Consider the following 26593-nt stretch of genomic DNA (forward strand, 5'->3'; position numbering starts at 1 on the left):
TAAACATTTAATTCCCCTTTCAGTCAATTGCTCTAGAGTAACAAGAGACTTTACCCAAGAGGTACTTTTTTCTCTGTAAAATTTATTTCGTAACTTAAAAAAATCAGACTGTTAATATCCATACAGATACCAATGAATGACCAGAATTTACTTTTTTTGAATTTTTCAGAAATACTTGTCAGCTCTGTGACTGATCCTTAGACAGAGGGTGGCAGAAAAAAAGACAAGATCTAAAATGGATTATTTTTTCCATATTACTAGCTTTGTGTTCCGAAACAAAACCAGAAACAAAAAAAAGGCAAATTCCACACTTCAGCTCGAAAGAGAACAACAAAATACAGAACTTTGGTCTATTTCCCTTACTGCAGTCATGTGATGCTTCACTGCGAGAAAAGCTGGGGGGATCGGATTGAGATTCTCAGTACATGTCCATGGAAAAACGCAATCAGGTAAAGTGCTCTTCAATTGGGGTGGAGGTGTTGATAAAAGAGGTAAAATGATAAAAAAGGCGTGGATGAGGCTCTTATGTATTCAAAACGAGAGAAAACGCATTCCCAATGAGCTCCCACCTTAAAGGCACATTCACCTGCTTTCATCCAGAACCTTCCAGAAAAAAACACAAACCAATAAGGCTGACTTTAAATAAAAACGAAAAAACAAAAAACCAAAAAAAACTGCTGTTGTGAAAAAAAAATGTGTTTTAGCGGTTTAGTGTAACACTGACAAAGTTCTTTCTTCAGTCTAGTGAGTAGCCGAGTGCAGCCTCGCGGTAAGCGTCGATGAGCGTGTCCCAAACTGTCCCAGGCTCTCCCTCTACCACCGCAATGTGACACGGGGTTAACGTCATGCTAACGTCAGGTTAACGGCACATTAATGTTTCCCCGCAGTGGCTTGGCGTGGAGGCGACGACGGTGGGCATGGAGAGCTATCGTGAGAGCTTGGACTCATGGGCCTTCAGTGTTCCGACTGCATCCTTCACGGCGTGGTATATGATGTTCTTCACCTGCGAAGACGAGGTCACACTTAAACTGTGGAAATTACGTTACACTACATGACCGCTCAGCTTGACAGATGCACCTTTTGGGCTTAATTTAGCTTACATTTCACACAGTTCTTACGGAACGTCAAGGTTACGAGACTATTTCACTTAATCACCACACCAAAGGTCCACTCTAAAATTCAGGCTATGGTCCCCAGCAATTTATACACCAAATTTCCAACTTAAAATTTAGGCTATAGCAGTCATCTATTGAAGGTCCAGATGAGGAGCAGATGAAAGTTTGAGGTTTATGTTGCAACATCTGAAAAAACTGACCACTGTACCCTTTATACCTTTTATTTCCTTGATTAAAACAATCAATTGACCCCCACTCATGGAAAAAATACAATGAAAATTTTAACTCCCTGAACCAGAATGGTGGTAATTATGGTATCTTGGTATTACTTTCTGAACCAGCTCTGTGCATTTTTTGAAGCACTCTGTGATTTATATCATGTTGGCTGAAGACTGCGTGAGAGCAGGGCTGGTGCAGGTGAGCATACCTGTAGCTTGTCCTCATGATTGGTGTGTGTGGTGGACAGATGTCTGAACTCCTGGGTCAGTCTAAAGCAGTGTTTAATATGTTCTGGGGACACAAAGTCCTCAGCCACCTTGATGCAGCTGTACAGGTTGTGAACCTGAGAAAATGACAATAAGAGAGAGGTTTTAGCCAGAAAACTTGAAGTTCATTAATACTCTCAACATACTATGGTGAGGGACACGGCCAAGGCTGAACCAACAAAATATTCAATACATACAAGCATATTTAACTGTCATACACTTCACCCAATGAGTCCTATAAAAACTTCCATGCAACACGACCAGGCTTCCAAAAATGTTCTCAAGTTGTTTACCTTCCAGATTATTGTACCAATAGCTGAAAAAATAAACCCCGACAAATCCACTGAGTGATTTCACTGGCTGTATTGAGATGACATTTCAGTATGAATAGTTGCTCTAATCTAATCTATATTGATGAGCTTTTTAAAAACATTGTTCGTCTTTTTTTTCTTCTGGGCCGTCTCTGTCATTTGTAATCAGCAGAGGCGGTTATGAGCTCCAAACCTCTTAGTGACCAAATGCAATTGGCTGAGTACCTCTGAAGGAGAGAACACAATTGGCCGAGTTTAGTGAAACTCCCACTACTATGAAATGGAAATAAAATGCTGTCCTTCTTCACATCAGCCTTTGCACTGGATAATATTGTCTCAGCGTCCACAGGGCTTCTTGGACCCTAACCCTTGTGTGGCTCCAGACCGCGGTACAGACCTGGTGTGGCGCCCCCGCAGGGATGAAGACGGCGTCCCCGAGGAACTGCACAATGGACCAGCCCTGCACCCCATACTCCTCCAGCAGCCTGCGGCGTAGCACCTGGTCCAGGTACCAGCTCTGGTCGTGGATGGGGTCGTGGTCCGGGGGGTTCTCCTGGCCTTGCTCCTCCCCTACCTGCAGAGCACAGGTGCACCAGTGGCTTTGGTCAAGTGCATTGTGGGAAACTGGTGCCATTCCTCTGAAGACGGATTCAACCTAATGGCAGTGTGCTTTGTTTCTTATGAGGCAAGAGAACTTTGGTTGTTCTTTGAAAGACAAATGTAATCTGGTGTTTAAGATACTTTACTCAGTGTTAAGGACAAAGCTCATAAGGATTAGACTGTCCCCTCAAGTCCACAAAAAATGCATATGCTCACCTGAAATCAACAAAGCTCCTGCAGCTGAGGTCTGTGTATTATTTAATGAAAATTCATTAAAAAATAACAAAGACTAAACAGTAGGTCAAAATAAATAATAATGCATATAAGTGTAGAATAAACAGTCAAATAATGGAACAGAACAGAATACACAATGTCATCCCTGCAAATGGGCTGGCTAACCTTCACTGCAGCAAAACACTACCATGTAGTCACAACCTTTCACCTCTGAGCCCTGACCTTTCGGAGCAGCTCACGGATCTTCTCCGCGTCCTTGGCCGCGTAGATGTGCCACAGGGCGCCGGGCTTCTCCTTGGCCTCGTACACCCTCCGCTTCGTCATCTCGTCCACGTCGCCCTCCTCGATGGTCTGCATCACCTCTGGAGACGGCCAACACAGGGAGAGAGAGGAGCGGAACACACCTCAACATCTCAGTCTTTCACTCCTTCCCACAAATCAATCAGAGCCTTGTTTGCTGTGCTGCAGACAGTGGAAGTCAGTTGGGGAAACCAGTCCAAACACCTAAGATCACAGATGGAAGATTTGTTGTGGTGTTCCTGTATGTGTAGTTTGCATTGTGGTAAGGATGAAATGACTTCTGACTGATCTTTAAAGCCCTAAAATGATAACCATCAACTGATGAACCATCAACCCCCCAAGCCGGCTACAAGGAACACTGCAAACTGTTATCGCTAAGCCCAGTCATGTGATATCACTAAGCTACATATCTGACAGCTTCCTCTACATTTAAATCTGATCACTGTCATTTCCCTGAACTTCACTATCAAGATACAGAATGTTTCATTTCATTGTGCTCACAGTTTAGCAATGGTAATACTACTGGCAACCCACTTTCTGTGTCCCATTACTGTGACATTTAGGCATGTAAGCTAAAACTGATGAAGCTCATGAACAATGGGAATAAAGAAAAAGACAGGAGACAGCAGAAATACAACAGGGATATACAACAGTGCGCCCCGAACATGTGGAATTTCAATGAATAGCAGCATCGGAATTTGCAAAAAGGCAAATATACTATACTCTAATTGTCTGAGTTGAAAGAATGCTTTGGCTGTATAGACTCGAGCATAACTGTTTGATAGTGTTACAATATAAATTAAAATTTAAAAAGAAAAGGGAGACTTGTGGCCAATACCGTGTTCATTCTCTCAGCATGCCCTGAATTGTTACTCTACTGCACAGATTTTAAAAAAAGCTGTAAACATCTGAGCAAATATTAATTGGAACAGCGACTAGCCAATGAATGGAGTCAGAGACACACACTGACACTCTGGAACTGTAAACCCCCAACAAGAATTCCTTTTGGCATGATAAATCTGAGTTGCTGTTCCACATGTGAACACTAGGGGAGCCAGGGTCTGGCTCTAGCACTAAACTCTCAGAAGGCTGACTAATCAATTAGTGATTCTCAATGCTGGGCGTAAACACTGAGACAACAGAATAAAGGAAGAGAAAAGCTTAATTAACCTATAACTAATCAATTAATCAAGGGTCTGTTGAAAAAATAGGAGATGGAGAGTGACTGGGAGAGCCCCAGAGAACCCCATCAGAATGTGTTCACCATGACTGACCGCAGCTCTGGGGGTGGGGTGGGCTTGGGGGGGAGCAAAAAACACAGTTGGTCATAAAAGGGGCATGCCACTGAGAAGATAAGGAAATGCACACACCTTTAAATCCAGAGATTTCTGCTTCTGTGAATGAGAAAATTTGGCACAGTCAAAACAGTAATACAAAACTGTAGTACACTGGCCAGCTTGGCCGACAGTTTCCAGGTCCCCCTCGGCCCTGGTTATGGAGGAAGGGCTGGGGCTCAACCTTTGACTGTGGGGCAGCATTGTGACCGCTGATCTGAGTGGTGTGATGAGGCTGGGGGAACAGACTAGTTGAGCCAGCCTGAGGTTTTTGGGAACACTTATGAACATGAAGCTTTAGGTCAGGACTGGGAGGGACCACTACGAACGGGATTAGCCTTTAAGTATTGTATGTGTCATCAATTGGGACTGAGCCTGCCTGTCTGTGTGTGTGGGGACAGTGTGGCGTAGTGGTGAGGAGCAGTGCTTGTAACCGAAAGGGTGCAGGTTCGACTACCCACTGGGGCATGCTGCTGTATCCTTGGGCAAGATACTATAACACACAATTGCCTCAGTTAATATCCAGCTGTATAAATGATTAACACGTAAAAAATGTAACCTACAGTAATGTAACCTATTATATAATCTAGATGTAAATGTAACCAGTGCCTCTGGATAAGAGTGTCTGTGACAATAACGTAAATGTAATGTGTATATGTCTCTGTGTGCTTCTGGATATGGGTAATGAGCATAAACTGAAGACACGTAAATCACACCTCATATCGAGCCAAAGTGCCCCCAACTGCATTTAAATAATAAAACCATCAATAAAACAAAATTATGCCATGCTTAATGAAGAAGAATGACACAAAATAAGAGGAACATTCGGTATTTTAAGAAGCTATAAACACAAATATGAAAAGAAACTGCAACTCTTTGCAAATGTCTCAATTATGATTAGCTGTTTCCTAATATGTGCACTAACCCTGGCACTAGGACCAGTCCTGATCAGAGTGAACAGTAAGACCTTGCATCTTCATCATAATCAACACCAACAAACGAACATAATGCATTCACCTGCATTTAAACAGACTGAAAGGCTGGAAGATAGGTGGAAAGCAAGTGGAATACTGGCAAGTGTAAGAGGTGAAAGAAGGGTAAAAACCAGGTGAAACAGAGACAGGTGTAAGAGGTGAAAGAAGGGTAAAAACCAGGTGAAACAGAGACAGGTGTAAGAGGTGAAACAAGGGTAAAAACCAGGTGAAACAGACACAGGTATAACAGGTGAAAGACAGACAGGCAAAGGCATACGACAGGCCCAGAGCAGTTGGTCCATCTGCAGGGACTGCACTGGCACAAGGATGAAGAGGCTCACAGGTGCTCTGGTCTGATGAAATCAGGGATTTACAAAGTTCTGTACCTGTGTCTGCCTGCATGTAATCAGAAACGAGTTCCTGTTACCCCTAGGAATTATTATTGCGCTGTTTGAAGTTGGATCTTACTAGTTTCCCTATACCCTGTAGCTGTATAAATCAGAAAGTACCGTGTCCTCAGACAGACCTTGCTCTCAGCTGAGAACGGTCTCGTTGTGGAACTGTACACATCCTGTCCCCCTACTGTCGCTAATACTTACTGTATGCACTTTTGTACATCGCTTTGGATAAAAGCGTCTGCTAAATAAATAAATGTAAACTTAAATTACTTATATGTTCAAGTGGTTATAACTGCCTTGCTCAGACATGGGATATTTTACATGTCTGAGAGAGGGAAATATAACCAATAAGATGTTTTACAATAATTGAACGTTAGTTAGGACAAACAACTTTAATGTTTATTTCCAATTTAGTTGTGAAAATTCAAGTTAAATTGCATTCAGCTGTGTGGTGGAGTAAAAGCTGCTAATGTGCTAATGCTAATGTTAAAAGAGTCACCGGTAATGCTAATACATTCATTCTAATACTGCTAATATCAATGTAAATGTTACCTCAATTCATCGATTGATACTTCCTATATGTTATATGTTAAATGTTATTATTGCTTACATTCATACTAATCCTGCTTGCATCTCATCGCTAATGTTTCTAAAGTTACACTTTTAACATTTCGTGGTGTATTTCCGCGTATTAAGTGATCCAGTGTTTCTCCTTCTCACACACATATACTTGCATGCTCACAGTCTAACTCTCGTGCACTCCCTCTCCCAGTTGCAAAAACACACTCTGTACGACACCTCCCTCAGAGACACACACTCTTGAGTCCCACAGGGTGGAAGTCACGAAGTACACACACACACACACACATTCACTGTACTCACCCTTCTCTTGGTCGCCCTCATCCTCAGGGACGCCCACATACACCATAACGTTCACGGCGTCCGACACATCCAGGTGCAGGTTGGTTGTGCCCACCTTCCTGTCCTCCGTGGAGATCAGCCCTGCAGGGGGGGGTGAGAGAAAGGCGCACAGGGATTTTAGAGTAGAACCTGGTGAGGATGTCTGCAGTACCGGTTTGGGACCCAAGCTTGCAAAAACTGGAAGGCTGCAGGGTCGATTCCCAGAACACTCCTGTGGTATCACCAGATGAGGGACCAACCTCAGCGGTACTGCATCAGTGCTGGTAAAGCAAGTTACATGGGTAATGCATGACAGCAGTGTAGCACAGTGGTAAGGAGCAGGGCTCATAACCAAAAGGTTGCTGGTTTGATTCCCCACTGGGTCACTGTGGTTGTACAATTAGGCAAAGTACTTAACCCACAACTGCCTCAGTAAATATCCGGCTGTATAAATGGATAACATGGAAAAACTGTAACCTATGCAAGTTGCTCTGGATAAGAGTGTCAGCTAAATGACAAAAATGTAATGTAATGGTAAAACGTAAGCTATACACGCCACCCTGGATGCCATATGGGCCATCTGCTGAGGAAATATTGATCAAGATGAAGATGATGACACAGTTCAGATGCTGCATCTTCTGGGCTCCTCACCATAAGCATTGTACATCTTGGGACCCAGGTCGGGGCGCACAAAAAAGTTGGGCAGTCGGGAGGCCAGGTTGAGACGGCCGTCCCTCTTAGTATACTCTGGGAGGGGCAGGTTCTCCATGAGGTCATCAAACCTGGGACATAATGAAGGAACAACCCAATATTCACAGAGTGACTATTAAACCTGAGACAAAATTACAGCAGAGCCCATCAATAACCTGAAGACACCATTCATTTAACTGATTACAAAACTAGCATAGTTATACATTTACATACAGTTTGCAAAAAATTTTTTTTGAATGAATTTTTTTGATGAATCCATGCACTTATGTAATGCACCCCACTTAAAAAACACAATGGAGCAGGTAGGGTGTATGCAGAGAGTGTGTGTGTGTGTGTGCGAGTGTGTGTGTGTGTGTGTGTGTGTGTGTGTGTGTGTGTGTGTGATCCTGCTCGGATCTCACCTTGTGGGCATCATGTCTCTAAAGTCCTCCCCTGGGGGCCAGTCTTTCAGCTTCAGAACCATGGGCTGCCCATCCCCGCCCTGAAGACGCTCTGAAGCACACACAGGCTTTATGAGGAGGCACATACACACATACACACACACACACACGCACACACACACACACACACACATACATACACACACACACACACACATACACACACAGTGTGTTTAATAAACCCCCCATGGCTCGCCCTTGACAACAGCACTCACTGGAGATGACCTCGAAGCCATCCCAGAAGTCCCGGACCTTGACGTCAGAGATTATGGCGCAGGTCCTGCAGTTCACCAGATCCACATCCTGGTCGCCAAACTCCTGGCTGAAGGCCTCGGGTTGCCACAGACACCCCTTCAGCTTCTTGTGAACTCCCGCCACCAACACGGGCTGCACCACAAAACAAACAACCAAATCCCAGAATGAGGTTAGCGCAGAACGTTCTCTTTCCGGCAGCCTCCCCAGTGTGGAACCTGCCTGAAGAGATACAGAGCTACCCTCGAGAGCTCACACAAGCTGCCAGCAGAGGGCAGCAAACAGGACTTCAAAGTGCAGGAGAGAGGTTTTTTCCCAGTGTTGTCTCTGGGCTTGGGAGCTCTCTGCCATCAGAGACTGGGACACCTCTCCCAGACCCACGTCTAAAGACACATTTTTTTAAGCAGGCTTTTTCTCAACGTGCAAATCTTCGTATTTCCTCTTTAGTTGTCCTTTGTATGTTCTGATATCTGTTATATCTGATACTAGCTCTAATAACAATAACAGCATTGTTTATATTATCACTGGGGCACCGCTGTAGTACCCTTGGGCAAGGTGCATAACCCAGAATTGCCTCACTGAATATCCAGCTGTATAAACAGCTAATGTAAAATTGTAACCTACGTAAGTCGCTCTGAATAACAGTGTCTGCTAATTTCCAAGTGTAATGTAATTTAATGCAATAATGTTATCACTCTGTGCAATGCATCACAGTGCTGACGCTCTCGCAGCCTGTGCAGCTGCATACAGGTATCGCCTCACCTGGCCCTGCTTCCAGCACTCGCGGAAGATCTTCCAGTTGTTGCTGTTGCTGGGGTCCTGCAGGCAGAGGAGCCGCCCGTCACACAGCCAGGAGTGGGAGGTGTGGGGGTCCAGCACGCTCAGGCCCATCACCCCGTCCCGCCGGCCCACGCCCCCCGCCTCGCCCGACTCTGCCCCCACCCCCGTCCCCGCACCTCCACCTCCCCCTCCCCCCCGGCGGGCCTCCGTCTTCTTCGTCTCCACCACGGACGCGATGATGTGGTCCAGGAAGTTGGGCAGGCTGCCTTTCGCCTTGTCGGCCGTCTGAAAGAGGGGGGAGGAGGAGGGTGGGGAGTGAGGTCAACAACCAAGGATTGAATGTCTCCACGTTGCTCAAGTTACGCCCTGCGTTTTTGGCCCGTGATGAAATATTCAATAAGAGATCCACAAAATTCAAATGGCAGTTGTCCTGCCAGGGGAGCCACTGAAGGACAGAGAGTCTGCCCTGCTGTCTTCACTATTGTGAGAGTAATTCCTTACAGTAAACCAGACGAAGCAGGCAGGTTTTAAGCAAAGTCCTCCAGGGAGTACCTCAGTGGTGAAGCCCACTGATTTCTCAAACCATGCCACTCCGACAACTACATAGACACCAAAGGAAATACCAGCATCTGACATCTTCAAGGTCGATCCATACCACCATTAGCCTCAGTATTTTACCATTACAGAACTTTCATGTCGGTTCTTTTTTAACATCTGAAAACACTGAGAGCTTTTAAGAACAGAGTAGCGTGTATCCTTCAGGACACAGAGATGCCCCATATCCTGGAGAAGAAACATAAAATCTCCAATAATCTATCACAATTACCAAGCCATCTAAAAAAACAACAATTTCCCACACAACAAAGCTATTAGTATCATTTTTTTTTAATCAGCCTTTTGGAATCTGGTGAGTTTTGCAGGATCTCTCTGATTGGTTCAGGGGGAAGGTGGGCGGGGAGGCTCTGTGGGGTACGCACCGTTGACACCGTGGAGAAGACGGAGGGGAAGGGGACGCTGGTGTCGGTGGGGCCCTGCGGGAGCTTCCCAGGTCCGGAGTTGAGCAGGTCCCTCAGGCTAGAGCCCTCCCCCTTGGGCTGGGAGGAGCTGGAGCCCAGGAGCAGGCTGTTGAAGAGCTTGGGGCTGGAGGAGGACGAGGGCTTGGACAGCGAGCTGAAGGACTCCAGGCCGAAGGGGGAGCGAGAGTCCTGGGCGATCACCGAGCGGAGGGACCCCGCTTCTGCTAGAGGAGGAGCTAAAAAAGACAAAGAAAACAGTGAAGGAGTGAACCCTGTTTAATCTACATTACACTTCTGTTTAAGGACACAACAAGTAAATGTTTCTCTTCTCACTGAGGAGCCAATGAGTGCAGTGGTGGCAGTGTGGAGCAGCACAGTGGATGGTGGTCTGAGCTGAGCGCTTCAGGTGCGAAACTCAGGTTTTTTCGTACTTTTCAGCAAGGTGCTTAATCTGAATTGTTTCACTAAATAATCAGATGTATACTGCTTCAGTAACTTTTCAGCCATCTAAGTTAATAATGTTTTGGAAATGTAGGCTAGGTCATCCAGTCTGGGTAAGCACACTTAGCAAACAAACAATACCAAAGTAGTGAGGGGAAAAACGAGTGTGGTCATGAGTACGTTGTCTTAGCTTTGGTGGTCCTGGCTGGTTTTAATGTCTTCACCTGGAGATAAAGGACTGGATTGCACACGCGTGTGGGCGTTTTCCTGTCAGTTCCCTCTGCACATTTCACTCACCTTTGACCTCTTCTTTGGCCTTCTGTGTAGCGAGATCGGCCAGCCAATGCAGAGCGGACGAGGAGGCGTTCTCGGGCCCGGAGGGGCGGGGCTCCTTGGCCGCGTGGGGAGCGACGGGCGTTTCCGCGCCGTCCGCATCGCGGGCGCCCGTCACGGTTGCGCCTCCGCCGTCCAGAGAGGGCTCCGTTTTGGAGGCTGTGGCGTCCCCCTCGGCCTTGGGTGTGCTCGCACCCGCTGTGCCCCCCCCACCGCTGCTGGCGTTTACCCCAGACTGCAGACGGGACAGGGAACACCACATCACTGCCCTGTTCACACTTATCCACTAAACTAGGTCAAGATAACCCACGAGAGGCAAAACAAGACTATAAGACACCGCACAACCTGCTGCTAACTCCAGGCTATCTGCTTGTCGGAAGTTATGGTACCATTTTTAAGGCCAATAAACCTACATTATAATAAAATAAGAGGTAGCTGTTTACGATTCCACAATGTCAAGGAGAAATTATTTATGGCTATTGTTTATGTATTTCACAAGACGATCTAATTCAGACTTGCAAGGCTGCCACTGCCGAGATAAAAACAGTGATGATACGTGTTGCCAGTTTTATTGGACTTTTATTGCCTTTTGTTTAGTCTTTTAGCACACCCATCTGTCAGTGAGCAGGGGGTACACTGCCAAGGACTGACAGTGAAATACATGAAATAATATGAAAACAATTTTTGTACATGGACTTTTTACATTCTCATATACTGTAAATACGTACTATGCACATTTTGTGTGTTATTTTACATATTAGGTTATTATCACTGTTATTAACACTGTTATAAGTGGATGAACTTGTATTGAAAAGACTGTTATCACTGGCAATTTGACTCATGTCTACGTCATGTTCATCTAAGTCAAAAACTGTTATATGCTATATAGTACATGTTATATACATGTTATAAGAACAGGTATAAACACAGAAGCAGACCCACAGCATATAAAACACCCAACATGCTTCAAAACCCTTCTGGAGGTCTACGCCTATATTGTCTGTGTGTGTGTGTGTGTGTGTGTGTGTGTGTTTGTGCTGTGCTGGGTACCACTGCACCACCAGTTCAGGTTGCTGAAGTGCTGAACACTAAGCCCAAAATGAACAGTGTGTACCTGTGAGAGTCCATTTGGGGCAGCGGGACGCACCAGGGGCTTGGTGTGTCGGCTGGCACATGGGCAGTTGGCCTTGATGCCCCACTTCCCCCGTGCAGCATGCACCATGTCCCCAATGCTGTAGAGTGCTGAGAGAGAAAGTGGCCGTGTGCAGAAAAAGTAATCAAAATGGTGCATTATGTGAAATGGAGTCCAAATGAGGTAGAGCAGAAGTGATATGGAGCAAGGTGGTGTGTGGCGCGTGGTGTGGGGACTGACCCGTGCCAGGGATGATCTGAGTGGGCATGAGGTTCTGGGGCTCGTGGGGCTGGCCCTTGGCACACTTTAGCCAGGAGAAGACTTCCTCATCCGGGTTGTCATCTACCACTGAGGAGCAGACACAGGAGTTTTACACACACATACACACACACACACACATACAAAAGGGCTGCCATGGGTCACCCAGGCGGGTGAGGTGAGCCACCCCCTCCTTCCCCTTCACAGTGAAGTGCGCTGAAGCCCAGGAAATTCACTGAGTCATCCCGTACATTTGCATCAGGCTAGGAAAGGGAGACAGCTAGTGATCTGCGCCTGGTGGCAGTTACATTTAGGGGTAAGGTTAGGGTCAAGGTTAGGGTCAGGCTAAAACAGGGAGACGGGCGGAAGGTACATGCATGACCCGCATTTCCGCGGTGACCTCACCGTCCACTGGGCGGCTCTTGCGCAGCCGGTAGCAGTCCAGGCAGACGCCAAAGCCGCACTTGCGACACACCCAGTGGATGTTGAAGAGCGTGGTCTCGCACACGTCACACATCTCCCTGATGCCCCGCACCGCCCGCTTCCACGCCACCTTCTCTGCGGAGCCAGCAGACACAGAACCGTCAGTTGGCACAGCCTAAACGTGTCGCACGCAGCAGTTACACAAGTACAGAGCCCGCCCACGTATACAGGCACGGGACCAGCTCAGGTTAAAAGGAGGGACCTGATTGGAAACGAAGGAAAAGCAATAAAAGTCAAATGAATTCTGACTGAATGATTGATTAATAAAATGATTGGTTGAAACTGGAGGACAGACTGATTGATTAACTGACTGCTTGGTTGACTGATTGATTGACTGACTGAGAGATTGATTGATTTATTGATTAACCCACTGATTGACTAAGAAGAAGGACAGACAGTATAGGTCAGAAACATACGGTGAGGCTCCACCATCATCATGGCCTCCTTCTCAGACATGACGAGCTGGCAGAAGTGGTCGCCCACGTTGGCCAGGATGTACTTGGAGGTGTCGAGGTCCAGGCCCTCCTGGCCAGTGTGGGAGGGCAGCCACAAGCCCACAGCCTGTGGGTCGCTCTGTTGGGGGCTGAGGAAGCCCTCCACCCGCAACACGCCCTTACGCGTGAAGGCCAGTCTGAGGGGGAGAGGGCCGCGGTTAAACACACAGGTATGGAGGTATGTGTGTGTGTGTGTGTGTTTGTGTGTGTGTGTGTGTGTGTGTGTGGCATAGTGTATCATAGTGGCTAACGAGCAGGTACCCTTGGGAACAGTACTTAACCCACAACTGTCTCAGTAAATATCCAGCTGTATAAATGGATTGTGTGTGTGCATGCATCTGTCTGTGTGTGTGTGCGCCCGTGTGTGTGTGTACCTGCGGAAGTGGAAGAAGCGGCAGGCCACGGTGGAGTCGTCCTCGTCAGAGTCCTGCTCGCGGAACTTGCGGTAGCGCTCCAGCCGGCACTCGCGGCACTTGTGCAGGTGAGGAGCCACGTTGATGCAGGAGCCATCCTGCAGGAAGGACTCGCCCGACTGCTTCAACCTGCGGACCTTCGACTGGTCCTTCAGCACTGACTGCCCCACTGCAGGGAGAGAGGGAGAAGGGGAGAGAGTGGGGGAGACAGAGCGGGAGGGAGAGAAGCCGAGAGGGGGAGAGAATGAGGAAGAGGAAGAGTGGGAGAAATGAAGAAAGGGAGGGGGGAGAGAGAGGAAAATAGGAGCGTGTGAGTGAGAGAGACAGAGAGAAAGAAAGAAGCTAATGCTAACGCTAATGCTAACAGAAAGTTCTCACCTCTGAAGGGCTTGTTTCGAGGCCGGCTCTTACTCGCTGCCTTGCTCTTGTCCAGGAGCAGGGCCCCATCCCCTCCAGCGCCCAGCGTCTCCGGGATCCCGCTGCTGCCTGGCCCGTCCTCGGCCTCACTCAGGTCTGACAGGTCGCTGTTGGTGCTGGAGTCGGAGTCCTGCTTGCTGGAGAGGCCGCGCTCGTCCAGCTGGAACTTCTGAGGTGCCGGCTCAAACAGGGGGGCGTCCCTGGCCCCCGCTGCACCGCCGGCTCCACCGAACAGGGCGGAGAAACCAGATGGAGGGGGCGCCTGCTGCACTGCAGACCCCCCCTCTCTAGTGCCGCCAACCCCCTCCGCTGACGCCGCCACCCCAACCCTCTCCTTCCCTGTGCCGGGCAGCTCCATGGACGGAGGGGTAGCGGGTGGCACCTCTGGGGCCCCAGGCTGGGGGGCGGGTTTGGAGGCAGTGGCACCCGGGGAAGGGGACGAACCGGAGGCAGCGGACAGCGCGGAGAACGGGGAGGGCAGGAGGCTCTTGGGCGGCTCCGTCATGGAGAACAGGTTGTGCTGACTCTCTGCCGGGGCACGGGCAGAGTCCGTCCCAGTGGCGACAGGGCCAGAGGCTGTGAGGGAGAAGGAGGCGGCCGAGGAAGAGGAAGGGGGCTGCGGGGCGGCCCGCCCGCCGAAAGGGCTGTGAGAAACCCTCTCGCTGAAGACCAGGAAGGGGTTGCTGGCCTCCTCGGATTTGGGGGCCTGCAGGAAGAGGTTTTCGTGGGGCTCCGAAGGCTTTGCCCCGGACAGCAGTCCCAGCCCCCCTGCTGCGCCTCCACCAGCCCCCACGCCCAGACCGGAGCCTCTCAGGGCCCCAGAGCCCAGCCCGGTGCTGCCACTGAGGCCTGCTGGGAAGGCGGGGGACAGCTTCGGCATGGCGTCCCCTCCGAAAGGCTTACTCATCACCGCCCCGTTGCCGGGGGGTTGAGGGTCCTGTGTTTTGCATTGCTCTTTGGGGTCGGAGGCCAGGGTAAGCGGGCGCCCAAACAGCCCCCCTGCCGCAGAGGTCGGGATCTGCTTCTTCAGGGTCTCCGACGGGGCGGGGGGCTTGACAAGGCCAGGCGGGTCCTTCCCGACGCGCTCCGATACGACCGGAAAGAAGTTTGTGCCTGACGTCTGCCCCCCGGAGGCCATACACTGGAAGAACAGGTTCTGGGAGGACTGTGTGTCGGGGGCCGGCTCCTCCTTGCAACCAAACCCGAATCCGAACGGCCTGCTGTCTGGGCCCGGCGCCCCGTTGGACTGTGAGGGGGTCTGAGAGCGCCCCTCTCCGAAAACCGGTGTGCTCAGGGGCTGGGCCTTTGGCAGCTGGAATCCTGTTGTGGCCTGGATGGCTGGCTTGGAGCTCTGAAATGCAGGCAGAGGGAAAAGTTAACGTAATAAAATGTAGTAATAAAACACATATATGGAGTCTAAATAATGTCAACACTGCAATAAACCCCAGACAGACCCAACATTAAAACAGCCGGTTTAAAAAAAGATTGTCAATATCTGTACAGAGGGAGAGATATTTCGAGCCTCCTCCACCCCATAAGCGCAATAACTGCAAGGAGGGTCAGCACTTAACAAGAAGTAGAGATGACGTCACGTGTCAGGAACTTGTCTCACACTGATAACGTTTGGCCTTCTGCACTCCGTGCTTACACTTCTTTGGATGTGCCTCACTGCTTAATATCCTGACAGCCACACACGCCTCCACACACAGAATGGAGGGGTAGAAACCAGAGTAAATTTAGCTACTGTGACTGGACTGTAGCTATGACAGGTCATCCTTTCGCAGATGAGCAACGGGGCAGAACACTGAATCACAGACGGGATGTGGGTGGCTGTGGAATTGCAGGTCCTCAGGCTATGTCCCTTGGCGGGTTGGCTCTTGAGCGGTTAGGGGGAATCGGAGGCCCTGTTCCTTACCCCTCCTCCTCCTCCGGCCCACGTTGTCACGCCCTCCTCTGTCCCGGCGCTGACCCCGCCCCCGTTCTTGTCCTCGACGTCACCCTCGCCCCCGCCTTTGGGTCGCTTCAGCGCCACGTCTCCGTCCCCCTCCGAGGCGTTCCTGCGGCGGCGGCCATTCTCCCCCTTCCCCACGTCGCTCTCCTTCTGACCCCTGCACACCTTCCCCACCTGACTCCACACAGGGGAGAGAGAGAGGGAGAGGGAAAGGGGGAGAGAGAGAGAGAGGGGGAGAGGGAGAGGGAGGGAGAGTGAGTGGAAGGATAGGAAAAGATAGTGAGGGACAGAGAGAGAAAAAGAGGGGGTAGGAAGGGGAGAGGGGGAGGGAGGGAGCGAGAGACGGAGATGAGGGGATGAAGAGAGCAGGAAAGGTTGCTCTACCAATAAAAGACACCAGATTTCAGTTCCACACCATGAAGCAGAAGCACAACCTTTCAATGAGCAGCACTCTCCCATAATGAATAGAGCAGGAGAATTTGTTAGGCTTCCACTATGCTGAATTACATTCTGTTCAGAAAGCGTTCGAGCATGGAAATGAAATGTACGTTTTATATAAACTGTACCGTCTGTGACAGAATGTGAAGGCCAAACACTGAATTATATTTGAAATAGAGCATCATTTACACAGAAAGTGCTTAAAAAGAACACATTCATTCATTGACTCATTCACTCATTCACTCACCTCCTCAGGCAGATCTTCAGCCAGCATCACATGGATGACGCGAGGGTCTACAACCTGCACCTCCTCACTCTGTGGATGAAAAACATGCACTTTCACACAGCCCAAACTCAGCTTCAATTCCTCATACACTCTAGCCAATCAGGGTAACAGAGGTAGTTGATTGCTCTGAAAATCATTCATTGAAACCACAGGTAGGAGCTAATGGTGAGCTCTGGTCCATGTTAGTGGCAAAAGTCCCATTCATCAAATTATAACAACTATAACAATGATAAAAATGGTTAAAATATTTAATCATGTAATTTCAAATAAACAGTGCTGGTCAAACCACAACATCTTAAACAATAAGGCATTAAAAACTGACCCTGGTGGACAATGAAAGCTGGACTTAGGACCACAGTGAGAGCATTCTAGATGTCTTATCAGTCAATGCAACTTTAAAAAAATTATGCAGAAATCATGACAGAGTGAACGTAAGTAAGTGACTACCAGATGTCAAGCAAAAAGCAAAAGTCCTCTGGTGTGACTGCTAGCCAACAGCAGATCATTACAGTTAGAAATTACACTGACAGTTGACCCAGGACTGTGCAGAGTGAGAGTGCCCCCTGTTGGAGTGGGAGTGGAGGCAGACGCACCTGATCGATAGTGACCTCCATGATGTGGGAGACGGGGTCGTGCTGTGATACCAGGCCCACCGCCCAGGGTTCCTCGAACTCCAGCTGGTACACCCTCACCCTGCGGCCCTGGATCGTGTAGGACCCTGAACGGACAGAAACACAAATAACAGAGTAAAACTTTTCACCTGTGACAGCTCGATGCTTGCATGGGTGTCTGCATGGAGCGCAGAGATGGCCTCTTCTCTATGCTATGAATCGCTGCCTTTTTAAATGAATAGAAAGATTTGGTATGTGCAGTGAAACAACCGGATTGGTCGTCATGGAGTCAAGGAGTCTTTGGCAGCACATGACAGCTCCACCCACTTTGTGGGAGGAGAGGACATTCAGTGTAACATTATTTTTGTTTTTCAAATGACTCCTCCTGTCCAGGACAGCACTGAATCTGAGTCACGGCTGTGTGTGGGATCCACACAGGCCTCAGAGTCTGGGCGTCTGGGTGGCCAGGTGTTGAGCGGCGCCAGGCATCAGGGTCGGAGGGATGGGGGGAGACAAACCTGTTACCTCCTGGAGGAGACGGCACTCACCTCTCCTCAGGATCTCCTGCAGCTCGGAGTCTCTGTGCCATGCCCGCACAGCGGCCTGGAGGGAGGGCCGCTCTTGCAGGAGGGAGTGTCCCATGTCCTTCTCCACCTGGGACCAGGGAGAGACTGTTACACACTCCACGTCCTGTCATATAATGCATGTCCTGTATTCTCACATACTCTACATCTAACACACACTGCATCTCACAAACAGTCTTTCGCACACAACTTTCAAGATTTCACTTTTTTTTTTGGAATTGCCCATTGTACATTAGGCTCATCTCACTGCACTGGGGGCAGCAAATGCAAAACTACACAATGCAATACTACAAGTCCCACAGTGCACCAGGAGCGAAACCTGAATAGAGGATAGGCACATCTCCCTGACACCATCGGAGTGACTCACAGGCACCTGTTGAGCCGTAGGGTGCGATAAGGCTGCAATAACAGATCGGTGGCTGACCCCTGCAGAACGAAGCCAACTGTGTTCCTCTGCTAGGGATTCCTGGCCACTGTTGGCAAATGACACAGCTCAGGCTCGAACCCAGATCTGAGCTCTAGGACTCAGCCTGTTCTCAGAATGAGTGCCTTAGCCAATGAAGCTAACATCACTTTTTAATACTGTTGAACACCTACTGAAGCAGTTCAGGTTACGACCCTCTGTTAAAGGGTAAAGCAGCAGTGCCCGCTCTAGGAATCAAACTAGAAACTCTCTTGTTAACAAGCTCTCACTCTATACCATCTCACAATGCCACACTGCTGTCCCAACTAATTTCAAACTTAAACCACTAGGATCCATCAATCGCCACAGTACCTCAAATCTCTGCAGCGAGTCTCCATCAGGGAGGAAATGAAGGCTTTGATCCAGGAACGACTCCACAGGAACCAGGGATCCCAAGCCCACATGGTCCACCAGAGGCCTGAATGACTGGAGAAAGAGAGCGAAAAAGCCAAACAAACATCAGCTCCCACTAAAAGAGCCCTAAAGTGCTGCACCAAATTCCTCACTCATTAGATCACTAATGCTATGTTACCATTATTCCACCCACAGAAGGAGAAGAATACTGCACAATTCCTCCACACATGAGAGACTATAATTCAATCAGAGCTTTCTGAAAAATGACTGCTGGCAGCTCTCAAACAGCAAATGTTCGCACCCGCAGAATGTCATAAATTAATGCTGGCATTGATGATGCACTAGGTGATGGAGGGTACACCTTCAATTGTCTTGAGTCAGGATGTCCAATTCAAAAACAACACTGCCTCCCACGGCCCACCCATCTATGCCCCCCCAAAGAACAAAGGCAGAGGCTACTGACCAGCGCTGGCCATGCTGGGCCTGGTGTAGCGCCCCCTCCTGGTAGGGTGGGATTACTGTGAGCGGCCCACACCATGGTGTTCTCCACCAGAACGGCGCTGACGTCCTCGCCGTACACCTGCACCCATGACCGCTGCCGCCACGAGCACTCCTCAAACTCCACAAACACCTGGGACAGAGAAACGAGTCCAGGTAAAGAGAGGACATGACACTGATTTGAGGAATAAAATAGAATAGAAATATATGTGTACACACACACACATTTTACTGGGAATAAGAGCAGAAACATGGACACAAAGAATAAAGTCTTCAAATTCTGCACTGGAATGGAATGTGTGCAGCCCTTGACCTCAACATTTTGTGCTCCTCTACCCTGCTTAATATCGGCAAAAGATAAGCTTAGAACAACGAAGTGATACTAAATACAACTTGCTCGGTTATAACTGATTTGGACCGCATCGTTCTGTTTTGGTTCTCTGGCCACGCGATTTGTTGCTCAGCAGTGATTGGTGCACTGAGGAATGCAATTTCTTTCTCAAGGCTAAGCAGACACGCTCCTGAGAAATATTTTCGAACTGTAACTTCTGAACTGCAACACATTCCCAAAACATTTTTCCCACTCTGGATTAACCAGGCTGCTACAATAACCTGGCCAAAGTGGCACTGCCTAACTCAAGGTCGCTGTTAACAGTAGCTGCACAAATTTGCATCGCAAGTAATCAGAGAAGAGGGAGAGCATACTCGAGTGTGAAGGTAGCCTGTTGGCTGGAGTATAGCCATCGAACTTGACATCTTTAATGGGGCTAGTGTGACTGCAATGATTCCCTCTTAATTCTGTTTAGGACAATGCGCATCCAGGCTGTATGCGCCTACTTGGTATTTTGCGCGCATCTGAAAAGATTTTTAAATTCCCATTCGAGCTGAATTTAAAATGTCTACATACGATTAGAAAAATATAATCTATTGCTTATTTTAATTTAACCACGTAGGTTCGCCCTTGTTTTGCACACACTCATTTTATTCGTGAAAGAAACTTCTCCCAAAAGTTGATTGTTGGCTATTATCTGCCGAGGAGCGGGCAAGTGTATTTCCATTTTTCGGCAACTGTGTCAACGTTACGGCCAGCCGCACCGCAAGCACCCGAAATAAGGAACCAGACAGTCCATTCGACTTTATCTACACCTGCTTGCTGTCTGTTACCACACCTCGTTGCAATTTGACTCAACTGCAACTAAATGATGCAGATGCAATGCCACATGCAATTCGACCTTTACTTATCTGCGCGATGCACATTTCGCCTAGAGGCAAAAACACATGATTCAATATACGTGCGGTTTGAATCCCGTTTGTTTATGGTGGATAACAGGCGACAAAGTTGCCTACGACACGCCACAGTCACCGTGCATTCCTTCAATCAGCTAGACCTGCCAAGTACCTAACGTTAGCTCGCTAGCTGCGCCAGCGCAGGCACTTGCAACACTCATACAGCCTCTGCTACTGACAGCCAGGCAGTACGTGCGAACGCATTGGTTAGCAATGTCGCCTGGACGGTGCGTGAAGAGTTGCATGATAAAGTTTCCTCATGCTGTTGGCTGGATCGTCATTCTGTGGCCAAAAGCTGACCAGCAGCACCGCTACTGGGTGCTCCAGTGCGAGCCTCTCACCTCCACCCCCGGACTGGCCAACCCAATTACGCTGACCGCTCGGACTGTCCCCCGGAGCCAGTCACGGGTCCGTAGAGACTGGGCCGGCTTGGTTTCAGCTGCGCGATCCCCATCCCTGAAGAGAAGCAGCAGCCGTTTGCCGACCAGACCCAGAGAATCCCCCATCATCGCTTACTAGGCAAGTTAGCTTGCCTGGCTAGCCAACCTCCCCAAAATGAGCAACTTCTGCACAGAGAGCTCAGATACCTTGAAGGCCTTTAAACAGAGCTTCGCTGTGCCAAACCTTCATATGTATCAGCGCCTGCGCCAAATAATATGTTGGAAGAGATTCTAAACTTAATTCCACAGCAGTTCCGCAGCGCTTAAATGTTATTGTTCACAATGCAATAAGTCCACTCTGTCCGCCATTACCACAATCAAATCCGCTCGTTGTCACCACGGATCTGCGTACAACTGGATTGGAAGAGGTCATACTTGCGCCTGCGCACTGTGTGTTCGCCGAGGCAGTAAACCCGGAAGTGTTGGGAAAATAATTCAAAGCACCAAAGAACCCGTCTTGAAGGCGTGACCTGAAATCGATCCCGAACTCATTTGAACTACTATGCAGTGCAATGGTTTTGAGTGCCAGTCGACCCCAATGTGCCCTTTAAGAGAGCATGTGTATGGTTTTGTAACTTAGAGCCTTGTTTTGCAGGTTCGTTGGTGCAAAATGTCGGCCCCAGATTGTTTTATGTGTTAAAAATCTAAGTGGCATAACTGAACGACGCTGTAGAACATTGACCTGTCATCATTAGTATGGGGTCAGGCTTTAACAGTACCCTGCATTTTTTTTTTAACAAAACCTACTTTGACGCTTCGTTGACACTCACCACACCCACGCAAACTAGACCCACTCTAATACCTGTTCTGGGTGACGGAGGCGTGCACTCTGGTGCGTCCCATCCAGTTTGGGACAGAGAAACGCCGGTGCGGGAAGGGGGAATTTACCATTATAACCACTGGAGGGCGCACCTTGCACGAGTTTTCCTGAAACCGGCGTGTGTCGTATGTGTCGGACCAGTAAACGAGTGTAAAAATGTGCAGCTCTAACTCTATTAACATTTCTGGATTTGTCGCAGGAAATTTCAGTCTTCTGTTAAGAAAACGTTTCAATGTTTATTTGTCAGCTACACAAGGTACAAGAAAACAAATATACAAACTGAATGCTTTTACATTTTTAAGGAGTCATGACAATGAAATCTACATTAAAAGGCCTGTATTTCCAAGCACAAGAGTGTTATCCACTCATTTCATTTATAAGTGTGGGCAGCTTGGTTGAATGAAGGCTGTTGGGTATCAGTATAAAGAAAGCATTGATGATCTGGGCGAAGGGCAGGCTTGCTTTGGATGTCTGGGTTCAGCTGACAGTTAGGTCCCATACGAAGGCATAGCTATACCCTTTTTTCTCTCCTGAACCATCATCTGCTCTGTAGCCTCCAGCTTCCAAACTAGTTCATTGGTTGTATTTGAGTGTGTAATACATTATGTGTATCTATCCTGTTCTTTTTGTTAAAGAAAAAAATATTTGGTTGTGGGTGTAGTAACGTGGGATACAGGGTATATGTCCTCAATATACATTCATACCCCTGACAAAGTAGAAACCAAAACACGATGTAAGAGGAAAAAATTACATATTGGATATGTTGCCGAAAATATATATATTTTTAATGTTATGCGCTAATTTTAGAATTGCACAGAGCAAGGTGACTTTGGTCATAAATAATGTAGTTATTTCCACAGAAACCCAGGAAAAAACTGTCCAGTATGTACATTATATCTGCCATCTCCTGTTTTTTTGTTCTGATTTGGTCAGGGGTGTGAATGATTATGGAGGACACTATATATATACACATACACATTGCTGCATGAGTCTTAGTTGGAGTGTTGATGCGGGAGCCATTTTGGGGCTCAGTTCTGCCCGGGGCATTTGAGTGGCCTGCACTCAGCCTGTTCCTCCAGCTCGGGGCAGGGGGCGCCGCTGTTAGCGGGACGTAGCAGGATGTAGCGGGTGCGGTGTCTCACACCACCCCTGGCGCAGGACCCCAAACACAGGCCCCAGGACGACCAGAGAGACACCTCACAGTCCAACGGCGTTTCTGAGGAGCAGAGGCGTGTATGTGAGACACATGCTCCTACTACACACACTTAAACACACACACACATGCATACATGCTCACTCACACACGCTTACCCACACACATACACACACACAGATATACATGCCCATTTCCACACACACTCATATACACTCATTTCCACACAAAGACATGTACACATCCGCTCACCTGAGAAGCGCTGTGGTATGTTGGAGTGACGCAGGATGTGATTGGACAGGGGAGTTTGGTCGGCGGGGGTTTTACTCTGGCGTGTTAGTCTAACTGTGGCCAGCGGGGGGAGCTCTGACAGCCGAGGATAGTAGAAGGAATTGGCCGGATGACTTGGATTCTGGGAGGTGATCTGGCCAGTGAGATGAAGGGAAGGAGGAGTGGGAGAGAGATGGAAGTGGAAGATTAATGAAAGATGGCAGTGATGTGTCATGGCAAAAACATACAATGACTGCAGTTATACGCTGGACTTTGTGTGCATTTTATGTTTGTGTTTCATGTTGTCAAAATGCAATATGCCACTCTTTGGGGCTGTCAGCATTGTATCATCTAGGTTTTGTGGGTATCAGTGCTTCTGGGGGGCACTTGTTAACAAAAGAGACAATAAGTTAATGAAAGAAGGCACATGTCTTGTAGTTTGGAAAGTCTAGTCTTGGCTATGGTATTAGTGTGTCATTGGTGGGTAAGAGCATGTGACAGAGTCAGTGATTGGTTGGTAAGAATATATTAGGGAGTCACTGATTAGGGAGTAAGAGTGCATTAAGGAGTCACTGATTGGTGGGCAAAAGTGTGTCAGGGTTTTTTTTGGTGAGAGGGTTATTGCTGAGAGTGTAGTTATAGCTGAGACAGGTATCCTCACCTGTGTGATGTTCTCGGCGGGGTTGGTGGGGTAGTCAGGTGAGGAGAAAGTGAAGCCGCTGTCTGTGCCAGCGTCAAAAGGTCGGAGGTCAAGGGTCACTTCCTGCTGCCACTGATCTCCCTCACACAGGTTTAAACCGTCCACTCCCACAAACCAATCAGGGCTGGGAATCAGCTTTACCATCAGGGACAGCTATGGGCGCAGACAGACAGGTGATTCAGACATGGATGTAGTCACGTCAACATATGGAAAACAGCCAAACCAAGGAACATGCAGTCACACACACACTGCACCCTAAAGCCCTGGTGGGGAAAACGCGGTCAAGCACACAGGAAGTAGAGTTTCCTTCATGTATCCTATTTTTAAAATAGGCTTGTGAAGTCATTAAATGCTGCTGTGTGTCTCTGTGGCTGTTTCCACCACCTTAATCCCAGCATGAGCCTAAAATCCCTGCTATGCCTAGTGGATGTTTCCAGAGTCTCTGTGACATCATGCAGGAAGCACAGATGAGTTAGTACCGTCTGGAAGGAAGGGTACCACAGGAAGTGTCCTGTCTGCACCTGGGTGACTCACAGAATTGGTGTTTTATCCAAATTTTTGTGGCATGGAGCAGCCTGACAGGAGGCCAGTGTGTTGTAGGGAACTTACCCACAATCCATCTCTTTCATTGCTGAGTGGCAAGGGTAAAGTTTTTGGTGACGGAGGGTGTGGTGTGGATAGCATTCACAAACTTTATCCATCATGACGAACTCTAACCAAAAGTGCAATGCAGTCTGGGATAGTAGGTTGTCATATTGAAGACAGAAAACACTGAGGCCCAAAGCTCAGAAAGATGAAGCTATTTTGTGAATTGGCAAAGGAGACGCTGGAAGAGTCTGAGTCTGACCTCAGATCAGGGTACAGAGAAAGAGAAAGATACCTAAGGAAGGCCAACCTCCCAAACCAGGTCCTGCACCAGTGTTCATAGTTGACCATATCCTCCGACGCAATCAGCTTCCTTGATATCTACTTTCTACTATCACCCCTCCCCTTACAGTACCCTCCCCTTTTAGGAGTTTGTTATAACTGAGTTATAACTGAGTAAGAGCCACATTTTAACTGCAGCCATTGAATTGCCTTCCATGAGTTTGCTATTCTGAACTCCCTCTCTACCCTGTCATTACCCAGCTCCTAAACAGGTCCATAGGAGGACTGTGACACCAGAAAAGTACGAGAGCTGTGTGTGTGTGTGTTTGCATGGGTTGGCTTCACTCCCCTTTATAAATAGCCTCAAGGTCCCATTTGCTCCACCTCCCCAGTCCAAATATCCAAACATGTATCCCACCCCTGTCCCAGTATTCCCCAAATTCCTCCCCCTCTGTAAAAACAGACCAGGGGATCTGAGGTCACCGTTTCACCCGCTTGGGTATGACTGCAGTGGCAAAGAAAAATAAAGTACAGACGTGTGTGTGCAATCAGATGCTCCTGCTGACAAGTGCTCACAGAGACAGGAGTAACATGAATGACAGCCAAAAAGTGTAACTCGGTCTCAGACTGTCTGCTATCCTCTCATAATCCTGAGCTCAGTGCCGAAGACGAGTGTGTAGCCGCGTCCTGCTTGGTCTGTCATTGTGCTCAGCGCTGCACCAGCAGGGACCTGCAGCGCACTGTGTCGTCCAGTAGGGGGCGATGCTCACCTGGGGGTTTCTGGGCTGCAGCAGCAGCTCAGTGGAGCTGTGGCCGACGCCTGATGGGATGCCAGTGGTGCGGTACATAGCACCAACAGCCCGCCTCTTCCGCGCTTCGCGAGCCTCCTTCACTAGATCCACAGTCACGCCAAGCTCTGCAAAGCTGCGCACGCCTGCGCTCGCTGGCGCCCCCTCCTGCCACAGCCGGTACTGCGTGTTGTGGGTTACGGCTGCAGGCAGAAGGAGACATAGAGAGATCAAGCAGAGCTCATCCCTCCCTGTCCACTGTACGGCATCACTACTGCTGTGGCTTCTTTCTTGCCTGCCTTTGCTCTAAGTTTGTATCAGTTTTCTGATTTTATCCCTGACCTTTAATCCCTGATCACAAGACCATTTCTGTCCACCTTAAAATGTAACAAGACATAAAGCAACATTTTTCTTTATCAATTCCCAGAACCATAAACATTTTTTCAGTGTTTAGCAAAAAACATCAAGATTCATATGTTTTACTTAGTTTCTTTTTATAAAACAAAAGCTCCTCCTACAATTCTTTGACACTCTTCCAAAGAGTGACCAGCTTCCACTAGGGAAATCTCCACATCGTTAGCTACACTGAAAATCAGACAAACAGACAGAGCACAGAGATTTAACAGTGCAGAATCTGCCCAGGACAGGATATGACTGCAGGGTCAGAGGTAGGCGTCTAACATTCAGAAATGAAGACTGCTGGCACGAATGTCTGTTCTCAGGGCCAGGAGTCACACTCTCTCTCTCTCTCTCACACACACACACACACACACACACACACACACACACACACACACACAAACACACACACACACGCTGTACTGTAAAAAATGGAAACCTGTAGAGTTCCTGTTCATCATCTGGATGCAATTAAGCTGCAGACAAAATGACGGATGCTGGTTTTGTTACAGTCCTCATTACTGTACTCATTAGTACAGTACGCTGAACTGGGTTTCCCAGAAGGGCGCTAGGATGGGGGAGAGAGAGTTGGGGGGGAGGGTGGCAGGGCATGGGGGGGGGGGGGGGCTGAGTACAGTAAGAGTCACTGTAGGTAGAGGCCCCAAAAAACTTCATACCCTTCACAGATAAACCTAAAGAGGAAGGGGCTACCTCAGATTTAGCTTTACCTGTGTCTCTGGTCACATCAGAAAGGGGGTATAGTGTTTAAGGAGCTTGAAACAGAAGATCACAGGTCTGATTTGCAGGTTGAGCACTATTGTTATACTTTTGAGACAGGCACCTTGCTTTAATTGCTTCAGTAA

At 48.3% G+C, this 26593-nt stretch overlaps 2 protein-coding genes across 2 annotated transcripts; both read right to left on the minus strand.

Moving 5' to 3' along the window:
• Positions 1 to 200: 200 nt before the first annotated feature.
• Positions 201 to 21014, minus strand: LOC118774537 (lysine-specific demethylase 3B-like). The gene is made up of 25 exons (XM_036523885.1): positions 20635 to 21014; positions 18972 to 19139; positions 18467 to 18580; positions 17656 to 17761; positions 17090 to 17214; positions 16458 to 16526; positions 15737 to 15946; positions 13783 to 15172; positions 13366 to 13573; positions 12914 to 13128; positions 12420 to 12572; positions 11997 to 12104; positions 11739 to 11866; positions 10589 to 10859; positions 9812 to 10086; positions 8817 to 9119; positions 8018 to 8189; positions 7764 to 7854; positions 7303 to 7433; positions 6634 to 6753; positions 4416 to 4439; positions 2968 to 3107; positions 2309 to 2485; positions 1543 to 1677; positions 201 to 1003 (listed from the first exon to the last, which is right to left on the minus strand). The coding sequence occupies exons 1-25, from the start codon at positions 20800 to 20802 to the stop codon at positions 926 to 928; spliced, it is 5079 nt and encodes a 1692-aa protein (XP_036379778.1). The 5' UTR covers positions 20803 to 21014; the 3' UTR covers positions 201 to 925.
• A 1567-nt stretch (positions 21015 to 22581) lies between these two features.
• On the minus strand, positions 22582 to 26191 carry LOC118774538 (spondin-2-like). The gene is made up of 5 exons (XM_036523886.1): positions 26170 to 26191; positions 25314 to 25534; positions 23638 to 23829; positions 22959 to 23130; positions 22582 to 22769 (listed from the first exon to the last, which is right to left on the minus strand). Exons 1-5 carry the CDS (start codon positions 26189 to 26191, stop codon positions 22582 to 22584), a joined length of 795 nt encoding a protein of 264 aa, XP_036379779.1.
• Between the last annotated feature and the right edge of the window lie 402 nt (positions 26192 to 26593).

This window comes from Megalops cyprinoides, chromosome 3 (genome assembly GCF_013368585.1).
Source record: "Megalops cyprinoides isolate fMegCyp1 chromosome 3, fMegCyp1.pri, whole genome shotgun sequence".
Taxonomy (NCBI): domain Eukaryota; kingdom Metazoa; phylum Chordata; class Actinopteri; order Elopiformes; family Megalopidae; genus Megalops; species Megalops cyprinoides.

Excerpts from the sequence above, each read along its gene's own strand:
- LOC118774537 (XM_036523885.1), bottom strand. The coding sequence starts at position 20,802 with ATGATGGGGGATTCTCTGGGTCTGGTCGGCAAACGGCTGCTGCTTCTC. Across the intron at positions 13,574-13,782 it reads TCGAAACAAGCCCTTCAGAG|TGGGGCAGTCAGTGCTGAAG; the intron begins GTGAGAACTTTC and ends CTCTCCCTGCAG. Across the intron at positions 7,855-8,017 it reads TGGCTTCGAGGTCATCTCCA|AGCGTCTTCAGGGCGGGGAT; the intron begins GTGAGTGCTGTT and ends TGTGTGCTTCAG.
- LOC118774538 (XM_036523886.1), bottom strand. The coding sequence starts at position 26,191 with ATGATGAACAGGAACTCTACAG. Across the intron at positions 25,535-26,169 it reads GATGAACAGGAACTCTACAG|CCGTAACCCACAACACGCAG; the intron begins GTTTCCATTTTT and ends TTCTGCCTGCAG. Across the intron at positions 22,770-22,958 it reads CATACCACAGCGCTTCTCAG|AAACGCCGTTGGACTGTGAG; the intron begins GTGAGCGGATGT and ends TCTGCTCCTCAG.